Here is a 12,640-nt window from a genome sequence, read left to right on the forward strand (position 1 = left end):
ATCACAGGAAGATGTTCACCCCAAATACGCACAACACACTTACTGGAAATAAAGAACACAGAATGAGTTTCTGCCTTGATCTCCAAACGCCTTTGGAAAGCGTGACAAAAAGGCTAATTACAGACAGATGAGATAATTCAGAGAACAATGTGTATATGGGGTTAACCTCTCTAGCTACCTTGGAATTGTAGTAGAGCGCTTGATGAAGAGGTTGACCCATAAATGAAAAAAAGAAAGTTGACTGATTTTAACAACAAATTCCCGTATCCCTCCTTTCGAAAGGGCACATGGATAATTTGTTTTACGTTCATATGATTAGAGAGTTATTTGCTGGATTGCCGTGTTGTTTTGAAATGATTATTTGCCACCATAACGATGTGTTGGTTTCCGTTTTTCTTGTTCTGTTTAGAGTCACTTAGAGCATGCTTATATCAAAAAGCAGCATATAAAGTTAAGTACAGCAATGATAAACATTAGAGGACTAAAAAAAAAAACCCCTAGACTGCTCCCTCCTGCCTCTGATCCATAGCTGGCAGGTGGCCACATTACAGCCATACCTCGGTTTAAGTATGCTTCGGTTTGAGTACTTTCAGTTTAAGTACTCCGCGGACCCGTCTGGAACGGATTAATCCACTTTCCATTACTTTCAATGGGAAAGTTCGCTTCAGGTTAAGTACAGACTTCCGGAACCAATTGTGTACTGAAACCGAGGTACCACTGTATGTTAGAAATGTGATTGCAATTGTAAAAACTTGCAGTTTCTAAAACATATAGGAAATAGATGAGAAAAAAAGAATAAAGTTAATTGGGATATGCAGGGGGAAAGAAAGAGAACAAATTTATGGAACCGCAGAGAGAGAGGGAGGGAAGTCAAATATTTGAGATATAAGAATAGTTTCTTTTCATTTCTTTTGCTGAAATGTTTATTTGTTATAATTAAAAATCATAAATAGAACTTAAAAAAAAGAAAAGAAATGTGACTGCAAAATTCAGCACCTTGTATGTCCAAAAGCCGTAATCATACACTTCTGCATTATGTAATATTAAATATGCTCCAGGTATATGGACAAAAGACAGGAAAAGCTGTTTGCTTATGCGTGATAAAAAGCACCAATAAGAGGAAGTGCAGAAGAGGAAGCACACAGTGAATTGCAGGAAAGCTCTCCTAAGTCTTCAACACAGATGACCTTTAACTGAACGTCCAACTTTTAGGACTGGCAAGTATTTGCTGGGGACAATGCCTATCCCTTTAAAAAGCCCTGAGAAAAATGAGAATGGACTGAGTTGCCCTTTAAAAAGCTCCGAGACTGCTAGCTGCTGGTCTACTTGCTCAGCCAAGGAATGTAAGAAACTGCTTTATGGAGTCAGACCACGGGTCGCTCTCACAGAGCGCCCATCTACACCAAGGGAAACCAACATTTTAGGTTTGGGGGCACATTTGGATTTTTGAGCAAGGGCTACAGACACACATGCGCCCGTCGGTTCCCTCTTCACCGGATCAGCCTGGCTCCCCAGAATAGATCGTTTTCCCAGAACCTGGTTCCAGCAGAATTAACCTGAGCCTTGAAAAGCACACAGAGCTGAAAAGGGAAGTGGAATTGAGCGTCACTCTTCCAACTTCCTCCTCCTGCTCCATGTATCTTCCAAGGGGGAAACAAAAGTTATTATGACTGTATTGCAACCTTTCCCTCAAAAGATTCACAAAGGTAAATATCATTCATATAGCAGTGCTGGGAAAGAAAGCCAGAGGAAGGGCCGGATGGAGCATGAACTACTAAAAAACTCTTTTATTTTCACTCTTTGCAGGACTTCAGGAAACAGGAAGAATGTTCACCGCAGAAACAGAAAGCACATGTTTTTTTAAGGGAGGGGAGGAGAGGCAAGAGAAACGCATCATCAACCTGCAAGTTCTCTCCCGACTGGAGCAACTGCAGGAAATGATCCATTAAAGCGAGGATTAATTCAAAAACAAAACAAAACAATAAAAAGATATTGCAACAGAAGCACAGGGCCCTTGCATGAATAGTACCTTCACCCTTATTTCCCTCCAAGCAAACGCAGTGATCTGCATGATGTAAAGAAGGGCTGAACCGAGCCCACTTTCCAAAAAAATCGACTTAGGGAATGTACCAAGTTGAGAGCCTGCTACGCTGGCTAGAGAGAGGTTATCATGGCTTCAGTCAAATGGGTTGGAGAGGCGAGTTGCCTTGCAACCCAACCTTGGATCTCTTACAACTTTCTCCTTACCTTCCACCTGTCCCCCCAGTTGCGTTTAGTGGATCAAAGCTCATGGAGGTGGGGGCGGGGATCAATGGATGAAAACAGTGGGCTCAGTTTTCGAACACCAGCCACGCGGACTTAGGGAGCCAGTCCTTCAGGCCCTCCTCCTGCCTGGCTTGCTCCCCTAAGTAGGCAAGGGGCTAGCTGGGTTCGGCCCACCCTGCACCTGCGATGAGGCACCATAACACTGGGTAGCTAAAGTTCGAAAGGCCACGATCCTTGCCCGTCAAGAACAGCCTGGCACTTCCCCCTGGAGGAAGCTGAGAAATCTCCATCTTGCAACTCGGGTGAGCGAAAGCAATTCTCAGTGGCCTCAGTACAAGCTTGTGGGTCCACGCGAGGAAAAGCATGGGTGGCTGGCACCTAGCCTACAGTTCGTCCGGCCTGTGTGAAAGCGGAGCCTCCTTCCCAGCATCCTTTGCTTCATCCTGCTCCTCTGATTGGTCAGGGACCTCTTGGGCACTCGGTTTCTCACCCTCCCCTTCTTGCCCTGCTTTGTCCTTGCCGCTCTTTTTGCTTTTCGAAGCCTTCTTGCCTTTGCCCTCCTTCTTCTTAGACTTCTTCGGCCTTGAACTTGCCAAGTCCCCTTTCTTGCCAGCCCACTTCTCTGTCAGGCAGCCTGGAGAGAGGAGAGGGGTGGGAAAAGGAGACTATGGGATTTTGCAGCGCCTCCACTCCTCCCTGAGCACACAATTCCAGTCGCCTTTCCCATGCTTCCACTCGCCACCTAATTTATTTAGATGAAGTTTCCTTTGGGTTTAGGTTACTAGTGAGTACATCTGGTGGTAGCATCCAGTTGTTTTTGTTGGACTCCGAGTCCCATCAGCCCCAGCCAGCATGGTGGTGGATGATGGGACTTCTAGTCCAACAGCATCTGGAGGGCAGCACATTGACTATGACTGGGTGAATAGAAAACCTGGGCCGAAATCATTGCTTTCAGTCACTCACCTCACAAGCTAGCCTTGGGTCAATCACGACCCCTCGGCTCTCAACGTGCTGTTGTGAGGGTAAAAAAAAAATACAAGGAAAGGAAAGCAACAAGCTGCTCCAGGCTCTGTGGACTAGAGGCAGGTTAGAAATGTGATAAATTAATGTGAGGACTACAATGCCCATCATTCCTGACTGCTGGCCATGATGGCTGGGGTTGATGGGAGTTGAAGTCCTGGGGCGGAGGTTCCCCATTCCTGACTGAAAACCATTTGGATGGTTTTGACATAAGCCCAGTCTGCCCAACCCCTGCTCCCCGTTCAACCCTCTTCCACGTCCAAAAGGACCCGCACATCGGCGGCCACACATTAATTGAACGCGCCTATAATGGCCGCCGCCCGTAAACATATCGCTGGATCCCCAACAACGGGGCCGGCCACACCCCAGGAAACATAACTCACTGGTGTCTTTTCCTTTCAAGACGTGGTTTGCACAGAGAAACTGGGAAATGTCTTCTTCCTGATGGTTCCGGTACCAGTCTTCGATCACATCTTCAAATTCCTCCACCATTACCTCACACTAACAGAGACAGAAAGAGAGAGGGAGAGAAATCCTCCTTCAAACATCTACTTGTGGCATTTTCAACCACACCGGTAGGTCTGCACACATTGCCACAGCTTCATCGCCACTGCAAATGAACCCTAGCTTGGCTGTGAGAAAGCCGCATTACATTTAGATCTCACCTGGCCTCAGAAGAAGAGTTTGGAAGACTACCCTAAGGAGTCAGAAGAAGAGACTACCCTAAGGAGTCTCAAAGCAGCTAACAATCTCCTTTCCCCTCCTCCCCACAACAGACACCCTGTGAGGTGGGTGGGGCTGAGAGACTTCAGAGAAGTGTGACTAGCCCAAGGTCACCCAGCAGCTGCATATGGAAGAGTGGAGACGCGAACCCGGTTCACCAGATAAGAGTCTACCGCTCTTAACCACTACACCACACTGGCTCAGAGTCCTGCAATGCCGGGGGATCAGACCAGATGACCCTCCCTTCCAACTCTTCAATTTTATAAATTCAAAGTGGCGTGAAAAGGATTCCCCGGCAGTCTCTCATCTAACCACGGATCACCAGACCTGCCTTGCTTCAGCTAGGTCAGGCATCCCCAAACTTGGCCCCCCAGATGTTTTGGGACTACAACTCCCATCTGTTAGCATAACCGCAGAAGACCTGGGCCACCAAGCCCCCCGGTAAGCCTCTGCCGGGTGTCTTCTGCCTCCGGTAGCCAGCTGTAACACGATCCAGGCTCCTTGGAGTCTGGACACGTTATCTGCAGGGTCCATTCCAGCGGTCAGCAGCAAGAAAGCAGACTCAGAGAGAAGTCCTTGCATTTTTACAAGCATTTATTCTAAAGCAGCGTTTCTCAACCGCTGTTCCGCGGCACACTAGTGGCTGGTGTGCCGCGACGTGCGGCGACGAGAAGGGCGATTTGCTGCCTTGTCACGTGCCTGGCGGCCGCCATTATAAACCACTGACCCACCGGAAAGGAAGCCGGCCGGGTCACGACGCAGGGCGAGCGCAGCTCTCAACAGCCACCACCACGGCCTCGGACATGAGAGGCAGCCGGCGGGTGCTGCTGCTGCTGTTTGTCTCGCTCTCGCTCCTCTTGCTGGCGGCGCCCGGGGCTTGGTCGACGCGAGGCCGCGGGCCGACAAGCAGAACAGCCTCCGGCAGCCTCTTCGGCGAGGAGCACGTGCGCGCCCTGCAGAAGGTGAGGCGCCTGGCCTGGACTGAGGAGGGGCAGGCCCGTTGCTCCCGGGGGGTCGCGCGGGTTCCAATGAATATTTTTAAAATAAACATCATATTACCGTGTTTCCCCCTTTTTAAGACACCGTCTTATAACTTTTTTTCCTCAAAAAAGCACAAGGTGTCTTATTTTCAGGGGATGTCTTAATTTTTCATTAGGTTTTTATTTTATTTTATTATGGTACCTTCTGTTGCTCGTTGGTCTTATAAGGCAGGCAGGAAGGGTGGAATTTGCAGAGACTGGCTCTTGGAATACAGGAAGGGAGGAAAGTCTATCCGCTGCTGGGTGCTCCGCGGGCGCCGAGGCCATGCAGCCCACAACATTCCGGTGGGGCGGAAGGGGGCCAGCAGCGCTCCCGCCGCTGTCCGTTCAGTGCCGAAGCCGCGGCCTGAACCTGCGCACGCGGGAACCGGGCAGGTTCCACGCCGGGGGAGCTTGGTGCTCGCCGTGAGCGGGCGTGTGAAGCGATGGCGCGAGGCTCCCCCAGCTCCAGCCTAGGCAGGGATTTTGCTAAGGCAAAGCCTTCAAGGAGCCAGGCTTGGGCGGCTGGCTGGCTGGCTGGCTGGCGGGGGTTAGGTCGCACAGCGGCTGAGGAGGCAGGGCGGGAGTGGGGCGGAATCTGAAATGGCCCACTCGTGGGTGGCAAGGCGGATTGGGAGCGGGGCGAGACGTTGCCGGGCTGCTCCGGCACAACATGGCTTTAAGGGAGGGGCGTGAGGGCTTCTGCGGGGGTCAGCGGGGCCCTCGGCAGCTGCGCTTCTCATGCTTCCTCTGTGTGGGAGGTGGTGCTACAGAGCCCAAGGCGGAAGCCGGGAGAGCCTCTCTGAAGAACTGTTCTCCCGGCACGCGCTTAAACAGAAAGAGCCCAGGCGGACCAAACCAAAGGTCCCTCCAGTCCAGCGCCTTGTTTTTAAAAGCGATTAGAAAAAAAGCCGTCCGTCGCCCCGGCAGCGCGAAAGGGCCCACAGGCCTCCCGTCACTGTTCAGCCTTGGGCCATGCAGCCCACGACGCTCCAGAGGCGCGGGAGGGGCCAGCTGCGCTCTCACCGCCACCCATCGCCCCGGCAGCGCGGAAGGGCCCGCAGGCCTCCCGTTGCCGCTCAGCCTTGGGCCATGCAGCCCATGACGCTCCAGAGGCGCGGAAGGGGCCAGCAGCGCTCCCGCCGCCACCCATCGCCCCGGCGGCGCGGAAGGGCCCGCAGGCCTCCCGTTGCCGCTCACCCTTGGGCCATGCAGCCCACGACGCTCTAAAGGTGTGGAAGGGGCCAGCAGCGCTCCCGCCGCCGTCCGTTGCCCTGGCAGCGCGAAAAGGGCCAGCAGCGCTCCTGACGCGGGGGGGTTTCCCTGTCCGGGCGCTCGGCCCGAGTGGAAAAAAGTCCTGGGAAGAGCGGGGAGGCTCCCAGCGCGGCTCGCCTGGCAACGCGCTCAATTCATGCACCCCCTCCCACATGGTCTCAAGCCTCTCCGAGGTATGTCTTATTTTCGGGGTATGTCTTACGTTTCGCAAATGCCTAGAAATCCTGCCATGGCTTACTTTATGACTACGTATTAAAAAAGGGGAAACACGGTATGTTTCACAGAGAATCACTAACATCTAACTCTCAATGGGTCTAACTTTGAGGCTCTCTAGTCCTTACAACTTAATTAAATTTTCTGTTTTAGTATCGGTATAGTAGATTTTGGGATGCTAATTATTGCCAAGCAATTCACTCTCAGCTCTAGCCAATTAGTAATATGGTGCTGTATCCTCAAGATATATAGTCAATATAGGCACAGAGTTAAATTTTTTAACTTTTTTAATGGTGGTGTGCCTCGTGATTTTTTTTCATGGAACAAGTGTGCCTTTGCCCAAAAAAGGTTGAAAAACACTGTTCTAAAGCATCTCGGAAGATAGACCAAACGTCTCTGTCTCCATCAGCAAAGCAAAAGCAAGAGAACTAACATTACAATAGAACAACAAACGGAAGTATACATCATGTGGCACATTCAACATCCTCTTCCAAGCCTGTTCCTGTTTAAGGTGGAACAGAATCTACTATGAAATCCTAACACCATCATCCCTGACCACTTGTCCTGTTAGCTAGGGATGGGAGTTGTAGTCCCAAAACATTAGGAGGACAAAGTTTGGGGATGCCTGAGCTAGGTTATGCACTAGTTTTCCACCCCCACCAATATCCATGAAAATGTACCTTTGGAACACACCCTGGAAATGTGATTGACAGGCCTGTGGTTTCAGCATTAGATGCAGAATTCTCGCTTTCAGTTCTTCCGTTCGAAAGGAGAATCCTCTAGGACAGCCTTCACCCATCTGGGGCTCCCCGGATGCCTTGGATTGATGGGAATTGTAGTCCAAAGCATCCAGAGAGGCCCAGATTGGTGAAGATGCTCTAGGAGATCAACCAGGGGCTCCAGTTACTTGGAACTGCCGTGCCGTCATCAGTCAACGTGGCCTTCAATGCCAGAGACAAAGTGTGAAGCCAAGGGCTGTACCTGCTTCTTTAGATCGGCCACTTCCGCAGAGGTTTCATTCCACAGCTCGTAAGGGATGTCCATCACCACCTTCACTCCTTTGTGTACCAAGTTATGCAGTGTTGCAAAGGTCTCAGACATACCCTAAAGGAAGTGAGAGAGTTCAGTCGTGTATCCTGGAAGAGGCAAGACAGGCAAAGAAAACGACAAGCAGAAAAGTAGCTCTTAAAAAAATAATAATCTGGAAACAAGATGAAATCCCGAGACATTGCAAACCTTTGCAAATCTGTTGCTTCCCGTTCTCTCTTTGTGCAGGTTGTATTCCAAAAGCCTCTTGCAAATGTTTTCTGTCACTTCAATAAGGCGAATGTCCCTGCAGGCAAAAAAAGTGTATTTGTGAGTGGCAAGATCTCTGTATGAGTGTCCAATAACACAAGTATAAAATAGCAGCTGGTAGAATGTACCTCAGCACTTTATCAACTCAGAATTTACTGCTTGAGATCAATTTCCATGTGTTATGGGACTTCACTAGTAAGAGCTTATGAATCTGGGATGTAGCTTTCCAGCAAAACTATGAAAATGTGCCTTTCCACAGTCTCAATCAATAGACAATGTATACGCATACACCCCTGGGATTTCACCCCACGTAATCTGTGAGTTACCTGTCCTACCTTCTTCAAAACCCATTGTAACATTGAGGACTAGAAACACAAAACGAACTAGGCACATCTAAGAATTGGACCTAAAGCATCCAATTATGTATGTTAGTTCCACTAAATTTCAATGGGACATAGGGTGTCCAATCTTCACTGAAATGTCACTTTTTTGCCTGCATGTTGGGAGAGTCCTATAAATTGCATACTGCACAACCTAAGAGCTCAATTAATCATGCAGAAGGAATAAGAAACCTTCCTTCCTTGCAGGAACATATGGCAAAGGGCTTATAGGTGTGACTTTTTTGCATTTTATATCCTGGCAGACAAAAATAAGATTCAGGAGAGTTAACCCCCTCTCTGAATTACTTACTCACCAAGATATTGCAATAATGTACAAGGTGAAGAATGGCTGCCCCCAAGGGTCTATCAACAGCCTCAGTCACTTACGATTTTGTGTACTTGATTTTGGATCCCTTGCCATCCAAAAAGCCATACTTCGTGTCAATCACCTCCTTGGTCTTGCCAGTTTCATCGAAGGAGGATTTCAGTTCCAAAGCCACGTACTTGCACACTAAAGACAGAAGGAAACAACCAGTTATTAACCACTCATATATTTTTACTGTAATTGGTGATCAAAAGCTAGTAGGTAAGCAGATCACAGAGTTTACAGTGCAAGCCATATTGATACAAACAATGGTGTATATTTAGAGAAAAAAGGCAGGGATATGGAACCTGTTGGGATTACAAATCCCATCATTCTTGACCACTGGCTGTGTTGGTTGAGGCTGATAGCAGCCTTCCAGATGTTGTTGGACTCATCAGCCCCAGCCAGCCTAATGGTTAGGGATGATCCCCAATAACACTGCAGCAGGTTGGAGAAGGCAGCTCTAACCCTCTACCTAAATACCACTCCGGCTTTCACTTCAGTGAACCTCTTTGCAACTTCCAGCTCATAGTTCTCTCTGTTCCTCTTTAACTCGTTAAGTTCCATTTTTAGTGACAAGGCGCTTTTCAGATCCCCTTTTCACTCTTGACAGCCTTACCTTATATAAGTGCCCCTGCATAAGCTAGCCCACCCGCCAGCCTGTCATTGTTTCGTGCTGGAAGTGCTTCGCCAGGGGAGGGGAACCTGTGGCGCCTCAGAAGCTGCCAGACTCCAACTCCCACCAGCCACAGTATCAAGAAAGATCTGGGATGGTGGTAGTTGTCACCCAGTAAAATACTGAGTGTCGCTGATTCCCCATACTTTTACCTATAACCTTATATAGTGGTGTCCACGGCTGGGCAATGTGGTTTTCAACATAGGAAGCTGCATTATTCCAAGTCAGACCATTGGTCCATCTTGCTCAGTACTGTCTACACTGACTAGCAGCAGCACTCCAGGATTTCAGGCAGGGAGTCTCTCCCAGACTTAGCTGGAGATGCCAGCTTCTGCTGGCAAGGTAGACGCTCTGCCATTGAGCTACAGCCTTTCCCCATAGGAAGCTTCAGCCCCCTGTTTTTGACTACCCCTTTATTTTATTTTGGGCATTTGTGGCCCCACCCTTCAGCCAAAAAGGCTCCCAACTGCAGGCTTTTCATCATCATCATCATCATCATCATCATGTCCTTTTAAATGTGTTTGTGGGAGGGGTGGGAGTTATTGTTTTGTTTTGCTTCTGTTCTTGCTATTATTATTATTATGATGCTGTGAACCACCCTGAGATCTTTGGATGAAGGGCTGTATGCAAATGTAATAAATGAATAATAAGAACAATAACAATCCACACGACACGAAAGGAAAGAGGAGCAGGGAGGGATGAGGGAAAGCAAAACTCAGGCACCGATTTCTCCCCTCCCCCCACAGCTCTGCAATAACGTTCTTTTGGGGGGGAGGGGTTCCCTTTCTCACCTTCGCATTTGCTGGGCAGCTTGACCCACTCGCTGTCCTCGGCAACGGCCCCGCCGTGCCCAGGAGCCGGGCCTACCAGCAGGGCGAGCCAGACCGCGACGGCGGGACCCCAAGAAGCCATGGAGGGAGGAGGAGACCCCCGCGAGAGGCCGCCACGCCGCTAAAGCCCTCCAGAGCGCACACCGCGCTTCCGGGAACCTCCCCCCTTTCCCTTTCCCCTCAGCGTAGCTATAACAACCGGAGCCCTTGGCCAATGGCAGCCGGGAACGTGTCACGCCGAGGCCAACGGGTCGCCGCGAGGCGCCCGTTCTTTTGAGATGTCAGCCAATCTCGAGCAGGGATGTGGGGGCGCTCTCTCGCTTCTCCAATGGAGCAACTTCGCTTCCCCCGCAGGTCAGCCAATGGGAGTGCCGCCAGCGCTGTCCTGTGATTGGTGCTCGCCTCCGTTCGTCTCGGCCCTGGAATGCTCACTCCATTCATTTTTGTAAAAAAGGGCATTCACAAATATTGGGCGCAGGTAACGCGCCAGGGTGGGGGGGGTGAGGAGTAGGGAGAATGCTCCTCCCATCCTCATTCACATTTTCCATTTATCCAGTTCCAGAGCGGCTGTTCTTTTACTTTGCGTTCAAAGGCCGCGATTCTGTAGTCATTTGTTGTTGTTGTGTTGTTGTTTAGTCGTTTAGTCGTGTCCGACTCTTCATGACCCAATGGACCAGAGCACGCCAGGCGGAACTCCTGTCTTGCACTGCCTCCCGCAGTTTGGTCAAACTCCTGTTCGTAGCTTCGGGAACACTGTCCAACCATCTCGTCCTCTGTCGTCCCCTTCTCCTAGTGCCCTCAATCTTTCCCAACATCAAGGTCTTTTCCAGGGAGTCTTCTCTTCTCATGAGGTGGCCAAAGTATTGGAGCCTCAGCTTCACGATCTGGGGATAAGTTGGATCCAACCTAACGGGATAAGGTAAAGGGTAAAGAACCCCTGGACTGTTAAGTCCAGTTAAAGGCGACTGTGGGGTTGCGGTGCTCATCTCTGACTAAACCGCTTCTGGCGCATAGCTGCCAAGTTCTCCCTTTTTTTAAGGGAAATTCCCTTATGCTGAATAGGCTTCCTCGTGAGAAATGGGAAAACTTGGCAGCTATGTTCTGGCGTGACATATATAGGGTCTGTGCTGTTATTTTTTAGTTAATGACATGCATTCTGTTGTGTATTAAAGTAATAGCACAGCCAAGTATATATTGTAATATAGAGTTTATTGTATTGTATTACAGAGTTTATTTGAATGTACAAGTTCCAGTCTATCATTTGCTGGTAGCAATCCCCCTCGCTGCTCCAAGGCAACCTGCATGCCAAGAGGCTTTCTTGAAAAATGCCAGCAGCCGTCTCTGTGGAGGGAGAGTTTGAAGGGAATCGCTGAGGTGACTAGGATCACCCCTTTATTCTTTTTAGTGCGTGAGCTCATCCCCTGCCAAAATTGTGTGTGTTTGTGTGGTGAGTTTCCCCCTGCGTTACTGGTTTGGGTTCTTTCCCTCTTTTTAAGAGGCTTTGGATTTTTGCGGACTGTCTTCCCTACCCCCTTGCACAGTGCTTTTAACCTGTTGCCTGCTTTTGGTTTTTCCATCTCAGTTTACAGAGCTTGGAAAATATCTGCTCCTTTAAGGAGTTGGCATTGATAACCCACCTCCCTCCCTCTTATTGAGCGGGTGTGTGTGAAATCGTGAGAATCCCCGCCCTCTGGGAAAAGTTTGCAGCTCAAAACTTCCCCCTCCAAAGCGGATTTTGTTAAGAGTTCCTTCTGCTTGGCACCGCATTTGGGGATCCCTGGATGGGGGCAAGTTCTCTTTCGGAACAGCAAGTCTGGGCTGGTGGAAGGAATCCTGCAAATATCAGATGGTGCCACTTTGCGAGGTTCTTTTGTGTGTGTCTGTGTCTATTATCTCTCCCCTCCCGCCTTTTTTTCCTCTTTCCAACCGTTAGTACAAGCCTCTCTGTTGTTATTTATTTAAACGTATTTTTATTAAAGATTGCTGGATGCTCAAGTTCCTAGTCCCTGGGGTTTGCTTGTCTCATGAGTCTCATGGTGGGAAAGGAAGTATGTAGGACAGCCCCAAAACGTTTGCAGGTGCAAATAATATTGATGCATGCATGTCCAATTGTCAATGAATTAGGACGTTCAGAAGCACCTAATGTTCCCTGGACTTTCAGGGCAATGCATGGTGCTTTTGTTTGACACATACAAATCTGGTTGCTCTCAAAGAATGGTCTTTCTGTCTCTGCACCACAGCACTGCTTTGGAGCGACTTCTTTCTGATTGGTGGTTAAAATGACTATTGGATGGTGCTGGTGCTGAATGGATGATGAAAGGTGCTTAACAAAAAATGTTTTTTTAAAAAAAAATTGAAAATGATTATTAAAAAACCTCTTCCCCAAAAAAATTCCTTTAAAAGAATCAAATCCATAATATTTCCCCCCTTAAAAAGTCCTTAAAATAATCCTTCCAAAAATTGTCCAGTAGCACCTTAGAGACCAACTAAATTTGTTATGGTATGAGCTTTGGTGTGCATGCACACTTCAGACACCTGATATATGAATGTTTTGGACTGTTGGTAGATCTCTGTCCTCT

The 12,640-nt window shown here is 49.0% G+C and overlaps 1 protein-coding gene across 1 annotated transcript; it reads right to left on the reverse strand.

Moving 5' to 3' along the window:
- Positions 1 to 1,772: 1,772 nt before the first annotated feature.
- CNPY3 (canopy FGF signaling regulator 3) lies at positions 1,773 to 10,224 on the reverse strand. Its single transcript, XM_035111117.2, has 6 exons — positions 10,023 to 10,224; positions 8,579 to 8,702; positions 7,752 to 7,848; positions 7,497 to 7,619; positions 3,669 to 3,786; positions 1,773 to 2,899 (listed from the first exon to the last, which is right to left on the reverse strand). The coding sequence occupies exons 1-6, from the start codon at positions 10,141 to 10,143 to the stop codon at positions 2,649 to 2,651; spliced, it is 834 nt and encodes a 277-aa protein (XP_034967008.2). The 5' UTR covers positions 10,144 to 10,224; the 3' UTR covers positions 1,773 to 2,648.
- Between the last annotated feature and the right edge of the window lie 2,416 nt (positions 10,225 to 12,640).

The sequence above is a fragment of the Zootoca vivipara genome, chromosome 3 (assembly GCF_963506605.1).
Source record: "Zootoca vivipara chromosome 3, rZooViv1.1, whole genome shotgun sequence".
Lineage (NCBI taxonomy): Eukaryota > Metazoa > Chordata > Lepidosauria > Squamata > Lacertidae > Zootoca > Zootoca vivipara.